At 39.8% G+C, this 20,269-nt stretch overlaps 1 protein-coding gene across 1 annotated transcript; it reads right to left on the reverse strand.

Moving 5' to 3' along the window:
• Positions 1–1,622: 1,622 nt before the first annotated feature.
• LOC120783064 (complement C1q-like protein 4) lies at positions 1,623–17,207 on the reverse strand. Its single transcript, XM_040115760.1, has 2 exons — positions 16,647–17,207; positions 1,623–1,802 (listed from the first exon to the last, which is right to left on the reverse strand). The coding sequence occupies exons 1-2, from the start codon at positions 17,184–17,186 to the stop codon at positions 1,623–1,625; spliced, it is 720 nt and encodes a 239-aa protein (XP_039971694.1). The 5' UTR covers positions 17,187–17,207.
• Positions 17,208–20,269: the final 3,062 nt, after the last annotated feature.

Raw genomic sequence — 20,269 nt, forward strand, 5'->3', positions numbered from 1 at the left:
CTTGATGCTGTTCTTTCCCTGGTGGTTTTGGATCTCTTCTGGTGGTTGATAGGTCAGGTATCTTTGACATGCAGGTGAAACAGTCAACAACCGAGTCAGGTTCTCTGTTATTCTGGATTACCTGCAGTAAAGAAGGCGTGTTGGGGTTCTTTCTCCTTGTCTGTGGTGTCATCTTTTGGGCTCTTGTGGTCCTGTTTTTCCATCTTGACCGGGCTACAGCATGGCGTTCTCCATTTTAGAGGCCTATAAGGCTGCCTAAATCTGGTCTTAAAAGGCCTATAGGGCCTCCTGAGTCTAGCATTGATGTTCATTTTCCTGGTCTTTTTGACAATAGGTAAGAAAACCTGCCTGCCTGCAAAACCACAAATTCTTGTGCAAACAAGGTATGTATGTTCATTAGTGACCTTTAAAGGTCACTAATGAACTTGCTTAAAGTTGCTTCCAGTGCCAGAACTTTCAGAACTTCTTGGATGGTCGAATAGCTTCGGAAAACCCCTTCCCCCACGCCTATAACTTTCTAAAACCGCCAATCCGACATACATCTTTACTATATGCCATGACTAGCAAGCTTTGCAAAGATTTCTAGTATAACCCAGCCCTTAAGATAAATATATGAGAGTGGTATAAACCTTCTCATCTCACTCTTGGCAAGAAAGCAACTGAGCCTATTTCCCAAAATGTCAAACCATTTTTTAAAGTCTTATTCACCATACTACCCACTATGGATGTCGGGTTTGACTGGGACTGAACAGGTGAGGCTGCAGAGGAAGCCTCAGCTCATCAGCAGAACATGATGAGACTCTGTCATAAGCTCTGGCTCAGGAGAAATCTCAAAGCTAAGCCTCAATATCGATATACTGTGTGTGTTAAGGGACTGTTACCGACAACTTGACACCCCCGCGCCCCCAAACAGGAGTCAGAGACTGTGCAAGTCAAACTAACAGCAACATGATGCTTTTCACGCCTCAACACAAATGGAAGAGTAAACACACACAAATGCTTGCACACACGCATGAACACAGATATACAGCACACTGGATAATGATCATGGTTTTGGCTGTATTATCAGCTGCAATCAATAATTCATGACTTTTCTCATTTGGTGTCTATGGCCATATTGAAAATCCATCTCAGAGTGAAGGTGAGGGGCTGCAGCCAAATACACACACTTCGATTTACAGTCTACATTCAGAGATCATTTCAGTCGATTCCAGACTGGTGGCTGAAATGGTCATCATGTCTCAGTGTAACAACTGATAGGAGAAGTTCAGTTCAGGTGTTCACGCCTGTGTGTGCGTGTACAAGCGAATGTGTGCATGTGAACAGATGTTAATCGTGTGTTTTAACCATGCTTAAACATACTGTACATGGCACAGATTACACAAGTGTGTGTATCAGAAGTACAGGTTAACTTGTAGTATATACAGTACTATATTCATTTTTACACAAATTCTGTCCAAACTCTATTTGTTAACTGTGATCATGTTATTTTAAATTTTGTGTACTGAACAGCATTGAAATGACAAATTACATTATGGAAGCATGGCATGTTAGATGCAGAATGGAGAGGAAACTTTTTGCCTGATTACAGAGCGAGGGAGTATATAAACGTGAGTATACTGTCAGTCGGGGTAGATGAGGAAGCCAGAGAAGGTGCTGTATTTATTGGTGTTTCCCCCATGAACTTTGCCGCCGTCCAGCTGTACACACACTTCGTCCCCCACGTCCAGGTGCAGGATGACACTGTTGGAAGCATAGTCGTAGTTTTGATCTGCATCTTGAGCGATCGCACTGGCCCTCACCTGAGATACAAACAAGAAAAATGTTTATAGGCTGCTAAGACGGAAGTAAATATTTAAGTAGAAAAGGAATTTCAACAGGGAAAGCAGATAATTGATGTCATGAGTGTGTTTTGAACAGTTTTTGTGGCCCGTGTTGAAGTTGCTTGAGCACTGTGGCTTATGGTCTTACCCTGGCATCTTAAACCCTAAGCCCAAGGGGCATCCCATATGCTGTGCTGATATTAAATATCTTTAAATCTAAAAATTGCATACCTATTAGACAGGGACTTGATCCTTCTGTTTGAGCATTAGTCTAGACGGAGTGGAAAACTTCTTCAGTAGTACAGACTTTGTATCATATTGATAAAAATATTGTGTAATTCATCTACCTTTAGCAGAGTTTTGAATAAAAATTTTGTAGCAACATTAGAGCTTCTGCACATATTACAGAAATGGGAGACAGAGGAAGAAACTGAGGTTTGATAAGGTCGGAGAGGGAAGGAAGAGGAGGCAGTGTCTGATTTTTAAATTTGTGGTGGTGGCACGATTTTTTAAAACTATATGTATCTGAACGATTGTCCTCCAACATGGCTGCAAGTCAAACTGAACACCTGCTAATCACACTGCAGGTTTGCCCTGGCAAATATGGCACATACTTTTTCATTATATGTCCTTGAACTTTATCTCGGAATGGTCCTGAACCATTTAACTAAACTCAACTGAAAAAATATGCTTTTTGTTCATAATGCCTCTTCATGGCAGGATAATGCATAGATATAGATATATAGATATTTAATGTAAGTTGTACTTTGAACTTACATACTTACTGAATTTAGCAATAAAAATTGAACTCATATAAATAAATAAAAGAAAAAAATTCATCAAAGGTTTTTTCAAATAGCTTTCATGTGTCTGTGATCATGGTGATATGAACATCCATTACTGTTTATTGGAGAGGAAAGATTTCCATTGGTGAGTTTCCAATATTTCATTAAGGGCAAACTGATTTATCGGTCTCACCCACGTGTCTCTACAAATATCTGTTCCCACAAGCCACTCTTCTCTTATTTAAATCCCTGCTCCTCTCTTATAGCCCCAAAACACCAATTACATCATCTGCATAGGAGAGGTGTTTCACCACGGTCATCTAAGTAAAGCAGTGACTACCACAGAAATATGGACATCTATGTTCCGTGTGAAGAAAGCAAGTATAATGTAAACCAGTGACCATCTGACATGTTTTATATGCATAGGCTGATGATTTTAATAGGTTTATCTTTTCTGTCTTATCCCAACCTACCATCCACAACCAGTCTGTTCACTTTATTTGGGTGTAACCAGTGCAATTTTATTTCCTATTTCATTCTTTGATGTTGGTCTAATGTCATCAGTACAGACACCTTCCTGTCCACTGGGTAGATAGATGAGATGTGCAGTGATCTTTGGCCTCAAACTCCATCTGACAGCACAACCTTCCTTAGTTGCTATCAGTTTTTCCAGAGGATTGTTACTCTCATACCTGATCCACCTGTTGTAGAGAAGAGCCTGATAGTTACTGCAAGGGTGGAATCAGGGACTTAAGTTCATTTGCTAAGTTATTACAACAAACAGAATGAATGTAGACACATACGCATACTGACTGCTGATATATGGACATTTGTTTGTTGTAGCTGAACTGCCACCACTGCTCATCAACATCATTAGGTACTCACAGTTTCTGACAAATTTTGGCCATTCGTTTTTAGTGTTTCAGGTAGTTTTTGGTTATTATGTGACTGGTATTCAGCTTTGCAAGCGGTATAAGTGGTCAGGGCTACCAACTTTTGAGTTAAGCTTGGAGTGCGATTCGGTAACCTTGCTCTATGTAGGCCAGCTCTACAACTTTACATCGACAGATCCTGAGTAACACCCGACGAATTCATAAAATTACACAACTGACCATTGCACTTTGCATTTGTACCTCCATCCTTGCTCTTCTTCTTCTTCTTTGGGTTTAATGACAATTAAAAACCAGAGAGCAGAGTCTGGAGATAATTCTTCGTGGGTTTATGGGAGTGACCCCTTTCACATTACATACATTACTGGTTGAAATTATTGGTACCCCTGAATTTTAAGTACAGAATTTAGAGTATCTTCAGAAAAAATGCTAATTAACCAATTTTGTATAATCAGAATATTTAGTAAATCATCCAAAATTACTGAACAACAAAAACAACAAATATGCATTTACATAAAATGCACGCTTGACACAATTATTGGCACCCTTTTGATGAATTTGAATTAGTTCCTCAAACAAAATAAAAAACAAATTAAATTCACCTGTACTTAATTTTCAGTGGTCAAATGACCTGAATTAACCAATGAATTATGGTTTTACTGCATAAAAAGGGGCCGATTGTTTCCAGTTTCCTTAAGACAAGAGAACTGTCTGAGAGTATCAGAAATACTATTATCAGAAAACAGAATAATTCCGGAGTTGTAATGTTAATGTTATCAGGAAGTTTCACAGTCATAAAACTGTTAAGATGCTTCAGGCAGACCTGGAGCAATCTTGAGTGGTGGTTTCAGCCCATACCATGCACTGAGCACTACACCAAGTGGGCTCCATGGGTGAAGGCCAAGAAGGGCACCACTATTGAAAGAAAGACACAAACAGACAAGACTCATGTTTGCAAAAACTTTAATTGATAAGCCACAGTCTTTCTGTGGTAATTCTCTATGGACAGATGAAACCAAAGTAGAGCTCTTTGGGAATGCAGTGTATCAGTTTGTTTATAGGTGACGAAATGAAGCCCATAAGGAAAAGAAGACCCTACCTACATTAAAACATGGTAGAGGTTCTCTCATGCTGTGGGGCTGCTTTGCTACCTCTGGGACTGGAAGCATTGAACGCATCCAAGAAATTATGAAATCAGAAGATCACCAAGGCATTTTAGACTAAAAAGTGTGACCCAGTGTGAGAAAACTAGGTTTGACGTGAAGGTGTTGGGTCTTTAAGCGGGACAACGACCCACAGCACGACAGCACAAAATAAAGATTGAAGAGGAAAAGATGGACTGTTTTAAACTGGCCAGCAATTAGTCCTGACTTAAATCCCAAGTAAAACATTTGAGAGAGCTGAAATCTGCCATTTCAAAAAGGACTCCTGCAAACTTAAAAGAGCTTGAAAGCATAGCAATGGAAGAGTGGCAGAAACTACGTGCAGACAGGTGCAAGAAGCATCTAGATGGCCACAAGAAATGTTGCTGCCATTGTTGCCAAAGGTTCTACAACCAAATATTAGTGAAGGGTGCCAATAATTGTGTCTGGGGCACATTTTGTGTTTGTATTATTTCACTATTATGCAAGTTTTGTTTTTTATTTTCTCTTGTTCAGTAACCTTTGACATTTTATTAAATATTTTGATTTGACAAAATTGGCTAATTTGCATTTATGTCTGAGGATATTCTAAATTCTGTACTTAAAATTCAGGGGTGCCGATAATGTAACCAGGACTGTATAGACATTTGATCCACTGTTATTATAAAGATATTGATTATAACTGCTATAAATTTGAAGAAACTAAATTCACATTCAAGGGAGGGGACTAAGTGGCTCATGTAAAGCTGAATTCTAATTAGCATTCAAAACAGGTTTGACAAATATCACCTTTATATCTGTGTTTTCAAAGAAACAAGCGAAAACTAAGAGTTCCAAAGAAGCAGAATCGCATGAAATTTAGTCAAACAAACTGAAATATTTTTAAATTGAAAAAACAAATATATTGAATGCTAGACATGGAAAATGATGAACAACACATTGCTGAGGCCTCAAAATTACCAAACAATCTAATCAACACCCCTACAACAAAGTTACAACAAGGCCTTGACATTATGAGTGTCATAAAACTAGCACTAATGGCTGCCAATCTTGTGAGGACTACAATTTTCAAAAGCAATATGGTCTGATGAGTCATTCTTCACCTTTTTATCCGCTTTAGGGCAGGTTTATGTTGGGAGAAACCTATTCTGATTAGATACGATGTTGAGTCTGTAATGGTATGACCAGCCATTTAAAAGGAACTTGTTACATCTGACAATTACTATACATGTTTACATGCCAGACAGCAAATATCATACCACTGAGCGCTGATTCAATAACTCCCCAATATTCCGAGAATAATCCTCCCATACATGTTGCAATTAAGAAGAATTTTCATTACGACCACAATGAAGTAAAACACGTGCAGAACCCAACACAAGTATCAGATTTAATGTCATGTTATTTCCCTTCTCCTGTAATTGGAGTTATTTTTCTAGATAAACAGTCCAGTATCCCAGGATTTAGTTAAACACATTTCAAGCTGGGAAAACAGCTGATTGGATGGAGAATAGGACATCCTTATTCATTATGTTGTTAGGTGTTTCTGTTATTTCTTCCACTCCAACACTAAGTAGAAAAGTCCTTAGTCGTTTTCGTATCCAGCAAGCAAATCTCTGTATAATAAATTGCACTTGCACATCGTTGGGTAGGTAACCAACTCTTTAAGCAGACGATCCATTTAATAGTGGAAAATAAAGTATACAAGCGCATACATATTAATGAATGCAAATCCGATACCCTCACTCCATCTTCGTCTCCTGCTATGGGTCTGGGTCTGACTAAGGATATGGTCCATCATCTCCATCAGTCATCAAGCCTCCCTGACTCCCTTGTGATCGCTAAGACAAATCAAATAAGACTAAACTACCCATTTCTCCTCATCCTCCACTCAATAATGTGTTTTTTTTTTTTTTTTGCACATTTCAATTATCAATTTGACTCACTATATGTCTCCGTACAAGTATTTCTTCCATATAGAAAGGTGAACATTTTTATTCCCCTCCTTACGACAGATATGAATCAATACATTTCCTTTGTTTTAATTCAACTCACATCACTCCATTAATTGTTGTCTCTCCAACCCCACCTCACACCCCTTCCATCATCCCTCTCCCAATCGCCATCCCATCTCTAGCTCTTCATTCTGCACCCATCTATCCATCTTTTCGTGCCCTTACACTCCAATGAGATGCAGGTCACGCACACATTTTCTCTCCCCCACCGTGGCAGTGTTGGCCGGCACAGCGACTAAGTGTGTACCTGTCCGGTCTAAATCGGATTGATTAACGGCGTGCTGCTGTGGCAGGTCTCATGAGGACCCCCCTCAACCCCCGACCCCTCTCTGCCTCCTTCCCCATCCCCTCCCCGTAGCATCCCTCACCCCTCCCTACTTCCAGATGCGTCAGTGCAGGCTATACATGGCTGCAGGCTACAGTAATTGGTAGTTGGACAGCCATGGCAGCTCCCCGCCTAATAGGTCCAACTCCTCAATAACTCCATACAATCACAATAAATGGGGGCACAGGATAGGCTAGAGTGGTCAAATGGGTCCATGAAATACTAGCAGGAGGTCAGGATAAGATCCTGCACACACATACACACACACACACACACAGTCCAGCTCTTTCTATATTTCGATAAGAGCAGTTCTCTTTTCTCTTTGTTTTTTTATGAATCTCAAGTGAACACCTGAGAAAAACCATGCAGCATATAAGACATTTTGTTATTTTATACTGTTAGACTGCTTTGCACTGAAGGGACTGAAGAGCTCCCCTGAGGAGAACTAATAGGTTTTAGGAAAAATATAACAGTATAGCGATTCTGACATCTTGTACATCCAACATCTGTCTACATGGTTGAACAGCATGATTCCCCTGACAATATTTTCAGCTGAGTTAGAAGCTGACAGGCTGCTGCAACTTGCTACAAGTACAGTACTGGATTACAATCAAAACTGTTTTACCTCTCTCTATGTGCACGGACAACAATATTACAAGCCTTCATTTTATAATAGCTCATTACTCTACTGGGTTCTGCCTAACTAACCCCCCCCCCCATTTGAGGGTCATAATAAAAGTGATATTCACACCATATCATTGAAATGGCCTTTTAAACATGAACATCAGCTAATTATATTTGCCAGCCCAAAGGACAAAATGTTATTTATGGCTTTTTATGCTTGACTTCCTTATGAAGAGCACACAAGTTTACTTAGCCTTGAATCTGACAGTGTGGAGATGCTGACATTTAATGTGTTATGTATATGATTCATTCATGGCTGCATTACCCTCCGATATATATACAAAAAAACCCAGTGGACAGGTTTGCTATTTTTTACATTTTCTTCACATATTTTAGTGTGACATTTTAAATATTATAACAGTCATCATCAATATTATTAAGTATAGTCTTGAATTAAATGTCATCTGAGGCATTCGCAGTAAAAGAAAAATGAAGAGAAAAAGACATGCACATAATTTACAGTGACTAAATCTTGACGTTAAACTATTTGTTCATATTAAATATTTCATGACATCCACTACATTTATCTGTCAGCTGTAGTAACTTTTCAGGTTAAGATTTTACATTAAAAAAAAAAACATATGATGAAATAAACCAGATACAACAGTGAAATGCTTCCTATGCGCTAATGATGATGATGATGATGATGATGATGATGATGATGATTATTATTATCATCATACTGTAAAGAGGAACAAAAGTCCCTTTTTCACTCAAATATTGTAATCTTTAGCTACATATCCTTGAGTATTTTGATTGTATGATAAGTTCTACTTCTGCTTATCTACATTTCAAAGGTAAATATTGCACCTTATACTGTGCTAAATTTATCTGACAACTGTAATTAAAAGTAACTTTCCAGATAAAGAATTCCATATGTTGAAATAAAATTAGTTCTTCCTTGACCAGCAACAGTAAAATGCTTCTTATGCATTGATGCATCAGTATGAATGTAATCTAACATATAATAACATATCAATAATGGGGGCAATTTTTCTGTAGATCAATTAGTTTCACTGTGATACTTTAAGTACATTCACGGTAAAATCAGACAATTTGATCTTATGTTAAAAAATAGGAAAAGTCAGTTAATGTAATAATTACTTTCAAGGTGTTTCCTTCATTTTTAAAGTCCATAACAACAGAAAAATGGTGAGAGAACCTAACTTGCTCCTTCTATGCGTACTGATAACAAACATATGCTTTCACTTTAGTAGGACTTTTACTTTTTCAGTACTTTGACTTGATTTCAGGACCTGAATGCTTCCTCCACCTCTGTGAAAAATACTGTAATTTCATGGACCAGACTGGGCTGGTCACATTGCAGACCGCCGTGACACTGAAACCAGCTCAGAGGAATCTTCAGGTTCAGCTGTCAGTAACAATTACAGGGAAACCTTGTTTCCTTAAAGTGGGCAGGAGGCGCTGGGGCTTTGGGAGTGAAAACAAGAGGGAAAGGCAAATCAGGATTATTGTCAACAGTGACAGAGATTGATAGCGACAAGGGAGTGAATTTCTTTCTGTTGGCCCAATGTTGTTCTGACTCGATCTGCTGCTGCTGGGGAGAAGGGAGACCCACGGGACAATAGAGAAAATTACACTGCCTCCACTTTTCATTAGGAAGGAAACATTAAATGGGGAAACAGAGACAGAGAAAGGTGGGAGAGAGAGAAATAGAGAGTGGGGAAATTGAAAGCATACAAATAATTCACTGACTGTTAAATGCTCAAGAAAATCCTCGTTTTAAGTTCTGTGCCACTGATTTGTGTGACATATTTAAGGGCTGACATACTGTATTTCAAATGTATTTAGCCAAAGATCTTCATCATTTCTGTCTATATACACCCAATATCAAATTGACTGTTCATAATGTTTATATGTGAGCTCTGTCTCAGGTAAAACTGATGGAAGGACGGCATGGAGTAAGGAGAAAAGAAGGATACGTAGTGAAAAGGAGGGTGTGAAAGCAGAAATTTGGATAAGGACACACAGATGGGCGAGCAGCTGCATTCACTTTAACAGTCTAAGCACAGGATTCGAGTAAAGGAAGCCAGAGTTGAGATGGGCTTTGAGTAATGGGGAGGGAGCCTGTTCCATAACAAACTGATCAAGCATGCCTATTTCAGAGGAGGGGGGAGGAGTATAATTGAGGTTGGGGAGGTGGGCTGTCCAAGCAGTGTGTTGTTTTTTCAGTTTTGTTTTGTTTCACAGTGGTGACTTGATCCTCTGGTAATAAAACTGACAGGATTCATTCTCTGTGATGTACAGACCTCTCAGAGCGGAGCGAGGCGATTGAGACGGGGCTCTCTTAAACTTACCTGAGGGACCTCTAAGGGTGAACTGGGAGAGAGAAGAAGGGCAATTGAAATGGCCCTTTTTGTAAAAGCTGCTGTGTTCTCTCTGCCTCCATCCATGTGTACCAGCCTGAGGTATCCTGTTTCTATACGCTGGTCGACATGTAACCCTTCTCCTGCACTGCAGACTCACACACTAATTGGCATACTAAATGCGAATATTTTGCCATGACACTCAAGACCCAAGGTGTCAAGATGTTGATTAGAAAGTCTCTAATTGGCTCTACACTGAAACCTTTGAGGGTAGAGGAGATACCTTAATTGGATATAAATGGGTTCTGTGGACAGTCTACCTGCAGAGCATCAGCACGAGCAAAGCTTCAGCTTTGAAGTTGAATTATACTATTCCTTCATTACGTATTGTTGACTGTCTCATAATAAATCGGTGTGTGTTTTACAAATTGTGCATACATGCACCTGCTGTGGATGCACAGAATGCGAGGACGCAAACGGCAGTACTCAAAAGTGACATCATCATTCATCATATAAAATGTGTCACAGATCAGGAGTTAATATCCATCTAATTCTGATATACATACTCTTCAAAATTTTTATATTCCAATGTACGTTTCAGCATTATTCATGTTAGTTCGGCCACTAGTTAACACTGTGAAACACTTCTGTCAAGAAGAGAGACAAAATCCAGCTTCCTTGATGAGGAGAAATAATGATATAATGGGGAGGCTAAAGGAAAGCACAACAAAGGCATGACAAAACACTGTAACAACCAGCCAAAACCCTTTAGACTGTAGAATATAATGGCTGAGGCCATTATAACAGAAACATATAGTCAAATAATGGCTGTGTGCATGAACATACACATAAATGTGTGTGTTAGTGGAGACAGAGAAAAAAGCAAGCTGCAGGGTATAGAGGATTCTTTCTATTTGCTCTACATGAAATGCTGTCTGAAAGGATGGACCTTTATTCTTTATCAAAAAATGTTCCCCATTATAATGTTAGTTCATCGTGTCTGACACTACAGCAATGCAACTCACAAAAAATTAGTATGAGTATTGAGTATGAATTATTCTACAAACACACACAACTGCAAGGGAGGGAAAAAAATTGCCCCCAAAGTGCCAGTATAAGATAAATTTGAAACTGTCTAATGAAATGCCACATGAGACCCATATTGACACCTTGCCTGACATACTGTAATTAGCAGCTTCCATCTCTCACAGTAGCCACATCACACCTACCTACTGGAGATGGGCCAAATTTTTTAGTCTAATTCAGTCCAAGCTTGTCATCACCACAACACTGAAATGCTCTATTTAATTATCTAATTAGCTCATAGATCTCATTAGTTATTATTTTATGTCAACACATAAATCTTGGGTTTCAGTTAGAGTTACAAAAAAAAACATGATTTGTAGAGCTTTCATGGCAATCACAATGAAAATGATTTGTTTGCACAACATTGTCTTAGCTGTTTCTTGCTTGAAAGCCAGGCTATATATATATTATCTTGCTGGCTCGGTTTTAATAATATATTAACCGATACACTATAATAAAAAACAACCAATGCACTGCACCTTTATCAGAACCTACCCTTCTGTTTTTCCAACCTGTGTACATTTAATGCACCTTTAATTCAAAGATTGATTCTCCACTTTTAATTCATCTTTCCCTGTAACCTTTACACCTTACATCGTTAGGGCTGATCCACATGTCAGAGCATTTTGTTGGGCTTTAATAAGACACTGCTTTGTCCACCAGTCTCATCCTCCGGTAGGTCAGATCCAACCTAATGCCACTGCCACATAGTGAGGTTAATTGATGAGTGTCAATAGATGAGATGCTGAAATGCAAATACGACACTGATGTCATCAAAACTACAGTGTCTGTGTGTGGATGTGTGTGCATGTATGGGCACCACAGACCAAACAACTGACCAAACCAGATTCACCCATATTGGACCAGCTATAAATATTCATACTCCCACTCTATGCTCATCACTCTAAAGGGCAAAGTACATATCGGTGGTGAATTATATATCCATTGAAAAGGTCATCTACCTCAACACCAATCTTTTGATGAGTTATGGGACGCTAGGAGTGAAGAGGATTCCTTAAATTGAGTGATTCAGCTCTGCAAACTTGATGTAAACTTGCACACCCACTACATGTTTCATTAGCCAAACGATCAGCTGGCTACATGAGAGCCTGAGATGTCTGATTTGTTTCATATATGCCAGTCGTGCATCTGATTACATATCTTTATCCCCTCTTCTCAGCTCCTCCCTTCAATGAGGACAGGGGACGGTATACGTTGCCTTTTTTTCCTTGCTGTCCACAGTCCATTCTCCTGTGAATAGCCATCCATCTCTCTCTCTCTCTCTCTCTCTCTCTCTCTCTGTCAGCCCACTTGTCTATGTCCTGTCTTTCTGACAATACTTGTATACACACACACACACACACACACACACACACACATACACACACACCTACCCATGCTGCGAAACATTATAGACAGACATAACAGACTTCAAAGGACCAGATCCACATTTTGGAAAAAAAAAAGCTCATTCACTTTCAATGCCATTCTTACAGTGACTATGTAGCTGGAGCCTGCCGCCTGTTAGCTTAGCATAATAGCTCTGCACATAACCCCACCTAAAACGTCAAATTGTCGTCTTTACACTTTGGTTTTTGTGCGGATTAAACAAACGAAGTGGGTACTAACACAGTAATTAGTATTTTAAGTTAGTGATATATATATATATATATATATATACACACACATATATATGGCTATGGATATATGTTCATGTATGTTATGTATATCAGTGCTATGTGAATTTTGTTACTTTTAAACTGAGTCAGGCTAGCTGTTTCCCCCTGCTGCCAGTCTTTATGCTAAGCTAAGATAATTGGCTACTGTTTCCATCTTAATATTTTCCAGTCAGACATTAGAGTGGGATCAATCTTCTTGTCTAACTTTTGGCAAGAAAGTAAATAAGCTTATTTTCCAAAATGTACGACTATTGCTTTAATAAGTGTCTGGTAAAGCTACGTGAACAGAATACCTATTCAGAAAGATTGTTACAGTAATAATGATATAGGAGTAATTTGCTGTCTTACAGTCTCTCAATTGACAAACTTTTTCAATATTATTTTCACAGTTTTTCTCATTGACCTAGCTGGTTCACTCTGCTCAATGAGCATTTGTGTATTCACGGAAAAAAACAGCGAGTGCAATGAAACTGTGAGGACAAGATCAGCGTTGAATTGGGTTGAATAATTTAGTTGATGGAAAAGACAATTAATGGGGAACGAGTCAATAGCCAGTGTGGACGGTAAAAGTGCAAAGTGTGTGTGTGTGTGTGTGTGTGTGTGTGTGTGTGTGTGTGTGTGTGTGTGTGTGGGGGCTTGTTTTACTAAATCCGTGGGGTCCAAAAACCGGAAGTCCACACGAATAAATGGCTGAGTGAGGGTTAAGACTTGGTTTTAGCATTGCAGTTAGAATTAGGTTTAGGTTAGGGTTAGATTAAGGGGTTGGGGTTAGGCATTCAGTTATTCTGGTTAAGGTTAGGGTAAGGGGCTAGGGAATCCATTATGTCAATGACGGATCCCCACGAATATAGTAGAGCAAGCGTGTGTCTGTGTGTGTGTGAGTGTGGGTGTGTGTGTGTGTGTGTGTGTGTGTGTAAACGAGGGGCACAGGTGGGGGTAGAAGAACTCATCTAAAGGCTATGAAAGATTTAACAGCAGGAGAAGACAGGAATGACAATGTCTATGAAGGCACGCAACAAACCAAGTCCCCCAATTATAGCTGGCATTTAACTGTCTGTCCACTTTACTCTGCACTTTATGCACATCCCGTCAAATCAATGAAATGCGGAAAAACTATTTTTATGGACTTGATCAGTCACATAAAAGATCTAAAATGTAATGATGTATGTATTTGGGGCACAGCAGTGCATCTCAAAAACATTATGACACATTCCAGTGAGAAAAAATGCCTATCTTTGGTGCAGAGAGACATTTAAAAGCATATCCAGACAGGGGATTTTGCATATTTTCCTTGTTTTACTCATGAAATATAGCATATTTTTCATTGTAAAAATATATGTACTTTGATGCAGATTTTATCATTAATTTGGTGGATTGCACAGCCTTGGTAGAGATGTGCTTTCTAAATTTATTAACTATTTTAATAATAGATGAATCGTCTCAGTCATTTTTCAAGCGTTTGCAAATGTGAGGACTTGCTGCTTTTCTTTGTATTACATTATTATTGGGTTTTGGACTGTTGGCCAAATAAAACAAGCATTTCCAAGATGTCACTGTGGACCCTGATGAGCATTTTTTCAATAAATATATTTTTTTAAACATTTCATAGACTAAAAGTTTAATCAATTCATCGAGAAACTAATTGGTAGATTTATGAATAATGAAAATGGTCATTAGTTGCTGCCTTAATTTGTAATCTGCATCTGGATCCAAATCCTCACAAAATACACTTTATGATAGACAATCATGGTATAATCATGGTAACAATCATACTGTTGGCTAGATTTTTTCATACATTTAGTGGTTCATATAAAAATAACATAAATGCTCTTGAAATCTGGCAATGCTAAGAAATGTTCAGAAAAAAAGAGAGGATCTGCACCAAATATTAATGGGTTCTTTCTTGGCCCACTGCAAACCTTCAACCAAATTTTACTGACATCTGTCGAGAGGTTTTGAGATATGTAGCTAACTACCAAACAAATGGACCTGCTGTGCATGGGTGGTGCAGGGGTAAAGCTCCAGTCCATCACTGCAGTGATCCCGAGTTTGATTACCAGCTGCAGGCCCAATGATGTACTGTATGATTAGCGGTGCGTTGTTGTTGGTGACACCTTTGCGTTGTTGCACTGCAATGAATGGTGGGAAAGTCGACAAGGCCAGGTGCAATAGTGACTCCTACTGGTTGGCCAGGGCACAGTGTGAAGCTGAGCCAACAGTAGGATTAGAAAGGGGAAGTGCCAAGGAGTTCAGGGAATTAGGCATTCAAAAACTGAATATAACATGAAAAAGCCCACATTAAAACACAGACAAGGGCGCTCTGGTAGCATGATGGTTAAGACTCATACCATGTAATCTCAACATCCAAGGTTCAATTCGAGTTGGGGACTTTGGTTCCATGTCACACATTTTGTGTCTCTTACCTCTAGACTGTCAAATAAAAACAAAATGCCAAAAAAATTAGTATAATGCGTATTACACATACTAAGGAACAAATTGTACCTGTGCTTTTTCGCATAGAATTAGAGAAAAAGGTTGCCATGCAAACTGTTCAGTTACTCGCCTGCCATATTCCTACTGGTCCAGATACTGTATTTAAGTCATTTAAGATGGAGATTCAGTAAAGCGTATCAGTGAACAGCAGCCCAGCAGGGTGATGGTCTGCTCAGCAGCATATTGCTGTCAGTTCATGTACCATGTAAATTATGTGTAGAGAAATCACTGTTGTACCATCAAACACTCAGTTCAGTTTGACTTGGCTTGTAACAATTCAAAGCATGTTTTTTCCTCGCCCTGGTAATCCCACGGATGTCACTCTTCTGTTCTGCAGCACACATGTCGGAATCAGAGTTCCTCAACAGAGGGAGGGTTCTGTTGAGGAAGCCTTCAAGGCTTTTTCCAAGCAATTGTACTTGTTTATTTATCAGTGTTAAAGTCAGAGTTTCTCAGAGGACAGTAGCCAGCTGTTGCATTTTGGCTTTGTTCCACCGAGACGTGGAAGACTGTTATCCTCTTGATCGCTTGGCTGTCAATCTCTCTCTCGCCCCTTCTCCCTTTGTTTGCCAGTTGTACAATTAATTAAAGTTTTGGTTTTCCATGTAAAGCACTTCTTAGTCCTTCCTCTGTTTCTACTTTCATCCTGCCTTAATTTTCGGATGTCATACAAGCAGAGCTGAGAAAGTGCAGTCTAAAATGCATTTCAGACAGTCATTTTCATTAGTTTACACTAAGAGGAGATTTGCAACACTATCATAAAGTAGTCGGTCTTATTGTGCATTATTATTAAGTATTGTACAATATTATTTTGAATTATTATGATTTTAAGAACTTTGTGAAACATAATGTTTCTCAAGTAATAAGTTTTGAAACATGATCAGTTTACTATGATGAGTTTTACTGATGGGAATAAACCTTCAGCAGAATCAGAAAAGTTTAATAGCTCAGACTGAGTAATTATTTAACATGACTAGCTGTATCAAGATCAGTCAATAAATTTGAGAGTGATAGCAGGATTCAGCTTTAATACTCTGGCTCCCTTTACGTTGGGCAAAGTGAGACTGCATATGTACGGGGTCCAGATTTTTTTGCTATGCCCCTGGTTACAATCTGGATATTTTGTAATTTAATTCGGATGACTTCTTGTTATCCTGTATGCTGTATATTGTACTAGATTTAATATTAAATTGCTACTTTAACTGTGTCCACTGGTGACACAAAGTAATACTGGATCAAACTCTGTACATAAACTGTACAAAAGATTTTTACCAATATATTTTTGGTTGGTTAATAGTTGCAGACTGAGGGTTTGTTTCAGAAGGCTAAACACTCAGGTCACAACTTCAGAGAGACACTTCAGACACATGATCACATCCACCTAAACCCACACTCACCTGTCCGTTCTTCTTCAGGTCAGCCCACATGCTCGTCCCATCGCCACCTCTCATCAAGACATGGTAGGTGAAGTAGTAGATACCTGGCAGAGGGCAGGTGAACTTGCCGGTACTCGGCTCGTAGTAGTTCCCTACATTGGTCACAACATCATCAAACTTCAGTATTTCACTCCCTTCGTGCTGTTTCCGGAGGCCAGCATAGAAGGCGATTTTGGGACTGTAGAAAGAGGGGCCGTAGCCACCAGGTCCAGGCCCTGGTGGACCAGGTGGGCCAGGCTTGCCGGGCTCTCCAGGGGGCCCTTTAGGACCTGGAGGACCAGGAAGTCCAGGGCTCCCCCTAAACCCTTGTTTCCCCCTGCGGTTTGGGAAGTCTGGGGGCTGAGGGGAGACAGCTGTCAGCTCTCCCTGTGGGGGGGTGAAAGTGTCACACACCATCTTGCAGCTCCCGAGCATCTCGTAATGTGTGCCCCCTCCTCCGGACCCTCCTCCTTTGGTGGTGTGGACCAATAGGGGAATGGCCACCAGCAGGACCAGGACCATGGCCACGCCAACTCCAGCCCCGATGACACGTTTCTTGCGGCTGAGCCGGGAGGTGGCCAGTGTGAGGAAGTCCTCCTCCCCCTTAGCTGGAATGGTTGTGCCGGCCAGGCTGAACTCTGGGTAGGAAGTAACTGGATCAAGAAGGTGGAGGGCAAAAATATGTGATTGTGTGGGGCAGAGAAAAGAAATGGGGGCTATTCTAGGAGTGGAACAGGCAAGTCTCAACCAGGAGCAGGAAAAAAATCAGCAGTCTGGGGGAGAATGAAAAATAGATTTTTCCATATCGTGATGTTCAGTACATTTGTTTTGTATCCTTTTATTTTTCAGTTTCCTCAAGCTCACTGTGGTTGGAGGCTTTTAATCTATCTGGAGATAATTCCTCACTTTGCAAGCTAAAAATAACAAATATTTTAAACGTCTTTGTCAAAAATGAGCATCACCTCTGAAATGTTAGGAGTTTAGGCAACCGCTTTATTATTTTTAAATCCAGCTCTGTGGTTGTGGAAGCGCCAGTGAAAAGCTTTCAGTTGGTCAGGCAGAGAGCTGTCAGGTGGGGTCTACAGTATTCCCACTGGAGTTCATCTCACCCACCACATACAGGGAAGGGTGCTTTACTTGTCTGTCCAGGAATGAGAAGAGAAGAACAAGGAAACTGCTAAATCTCTGCTTTTTTCTCCCTTCCTCCCTGCTTGTGCTTTTGTTGGTGGGCTCACACTTATCTATATATCTGTTGTTCAAAGGAGCCCGGATTTGATTTAGCTCAGCAGTCTACGCCTCCATTCAAAGTACAGTTTTGTTACAGGTCATAAAAGGGCAAATTCCAAAGACCGTGCAGGCCAAATTGCATTGAATGTGGAAACTCTTGTTTTAAAGGCAGCTTGGATGAAGCAGAAATCATTTTATCACAGCATCACAGCAAAGCACTGAATCTTTTGATATCTAGAAGGAATAGAAAACACAACACATATACACACATCTATAATAAAATAAACAGTCATGGACACACAAAGCAAAATCTCTCTGCTATAACTCACATTAAATTTGAACTTAAAATGTAAAAGAAATTTAACAAACAAATCACTTGAATTTGTAATTTATGGATATTTAAATTAGTTTTTAGCAATTTAAAATACAGGGAAAAAATGTGACAGACAGCAGAGGGATTTGTCATAATGCCTTAGGTCTATTTAAACATCTTAGTGGTTTTTCATAAATGTAACAAAATGGGAAACCTCAGTAATACAATAATCAAACGAACTGAGTTCATTGCTACATGTTGATATTATAACAGGCCTACATTCATTATGGTCTACAAACTCAGACAGTTTTTTTTAAACAGCAAAAAGACCACGTCTGAATTATAAAAAAAAAGCAATTCGAAACCTTTTTAAAATGGTCTTTAATATTTTTAAACACTAGCCCGGATTTAATCAGAGCAAGAGAAGAAAATGATCTCACAAGCAAACTTTTGAGAAATTCGAGCAAAAAAACACATCAACTTACCAAGAATTTTTCTTTCCTTCTTTCTACCCGGTATTCAGCGTCTTTTCATGCTGCGGGTTCAGAGGGAGACGCCGCCGGAGAACTGGTCCAGGACTGGAATGAAATCCTCCAAAGACTGAACGAGCGCTTCCACCCGTCGCATCGGGTGAAGTTGCGCCGCGATGCAAACTCAGAGTCACACTAATATTTGAACTCATTCAGCAGCATCTCATCCAGGAGTCCTGCGTGGCGGCCGGACAGCGCTGTCCGAAATGCTCAAGGGCGGTCCGAGCACACAGGGAGGATTTTTATTTTTCTAAACAGAGAGCAACAATAGTGCGGTTCGAGGTCTCGCAGCGCTCCCTCAAGCGAATTTACATATTCTGAGGAAATTACTTTGGCAGACTTCCGACGTGCAGAAATCCACGGTACAGAGCGACTTTATTTGGAGAGCAACAGTTCACTCACTTGTTGTATTTTCCGTCCTGCTTCTCTCTCCTCAGTCTCTGCCTACTACTGCTCCCCCGCCCTCCCTTCGTAACACACACACACACACACACACACACACACACACATTCAGCTCCACCATCCCATATTGCATGTGACCTTTTCACAAATCAAATGACTACATCTGTTTAATAGTTTAATGAGAGGGTGTCGTTTTCCGTTCAAATATTGAGATTTATTTGCACCACGGTTAGGCTACGCAACCAAAGACATTACTCATTATATTCAGTACATTATATTCATTGTGTGACTGTCGTACTCTCTGGTGGATGTAAAGCGTCCTCATTTAGCTACATTACATCTGTCATTTACTGTAATATAGCTATCTTTTCCATTTTATTTATTTTTTTTCTGTGAGATGTTTGTAATTTTCTTGTAAGATGTGAACTGGGATTGCCTTAGCGATTCATCATGAGGGCAATGCACCAGAAAGCAGACCATTTGTAGAGCGGTGTGCTGTAGCCTTGCTCGGCCACATTAGGATTTTCAAGAATGAGTAAAACACAGCTACTTGTGGCGCTGTGTTTGGGGGGGGGGGGCAACAGGTGTGAAGAGACTGAAGTGTGAGCACAAAACGTGGGCTACAGATGTGAGACCGACACACGTCATGCCGTATAGCCGAGTGAAAAAGGATAAGGTGAAAGGAGGAGAGTGGTGTTCTCAAGGTTTGTTGTCAATGTCTGTGTTTCTGTAGCTTTCAGACCTCGTTAGAGATGAAAGATGTATCGCTGCTGACAACCCCCCTGCACATCCTCCTACTCCTGGTCTCTTTCTTTTCTTTTCTCTCTCCCTGACTTCATATTTGTAGCACTCGTAAATTAATCGATTCTCAAAGTGGACATTGTTTTTATGCTGTTATTTTTGGGAGTGTTTATACCTGTTATAGGGCAGGTTATCCTAAATAAGGGATTATTTTCACATGTTGTTTTTTTTATGGTCTGTTTCAGAAGCACACCTGACATTAAAGTCAGTAAAACATTCTTCCTGAAATGCACTCTGGCTATCATTGCTCTTGTTGCTTACAAATGTTGGTCTGGGGGCATTTGCACAAGAAACAGTGGAGTAAAACCATGTAGGCAGCATGCCAGTCCTCT

The sequence above is a fragment of the Xiphias gladius genome, chromosome 21, assembly GCF_016859285.1.
Source record: "Xiphias gladius isolate SHS-SW01 ecotype Sanya breed wild chromosome 21, ASM1685928v1, whole genome shotgun sequence".
Taxonomy (NCBI): Eukaryota; Metazoa; Chordata; class Actinopteri; order Istiophoriformes; family Xiphiidae; genus Xiphias; species Xiphias gladius.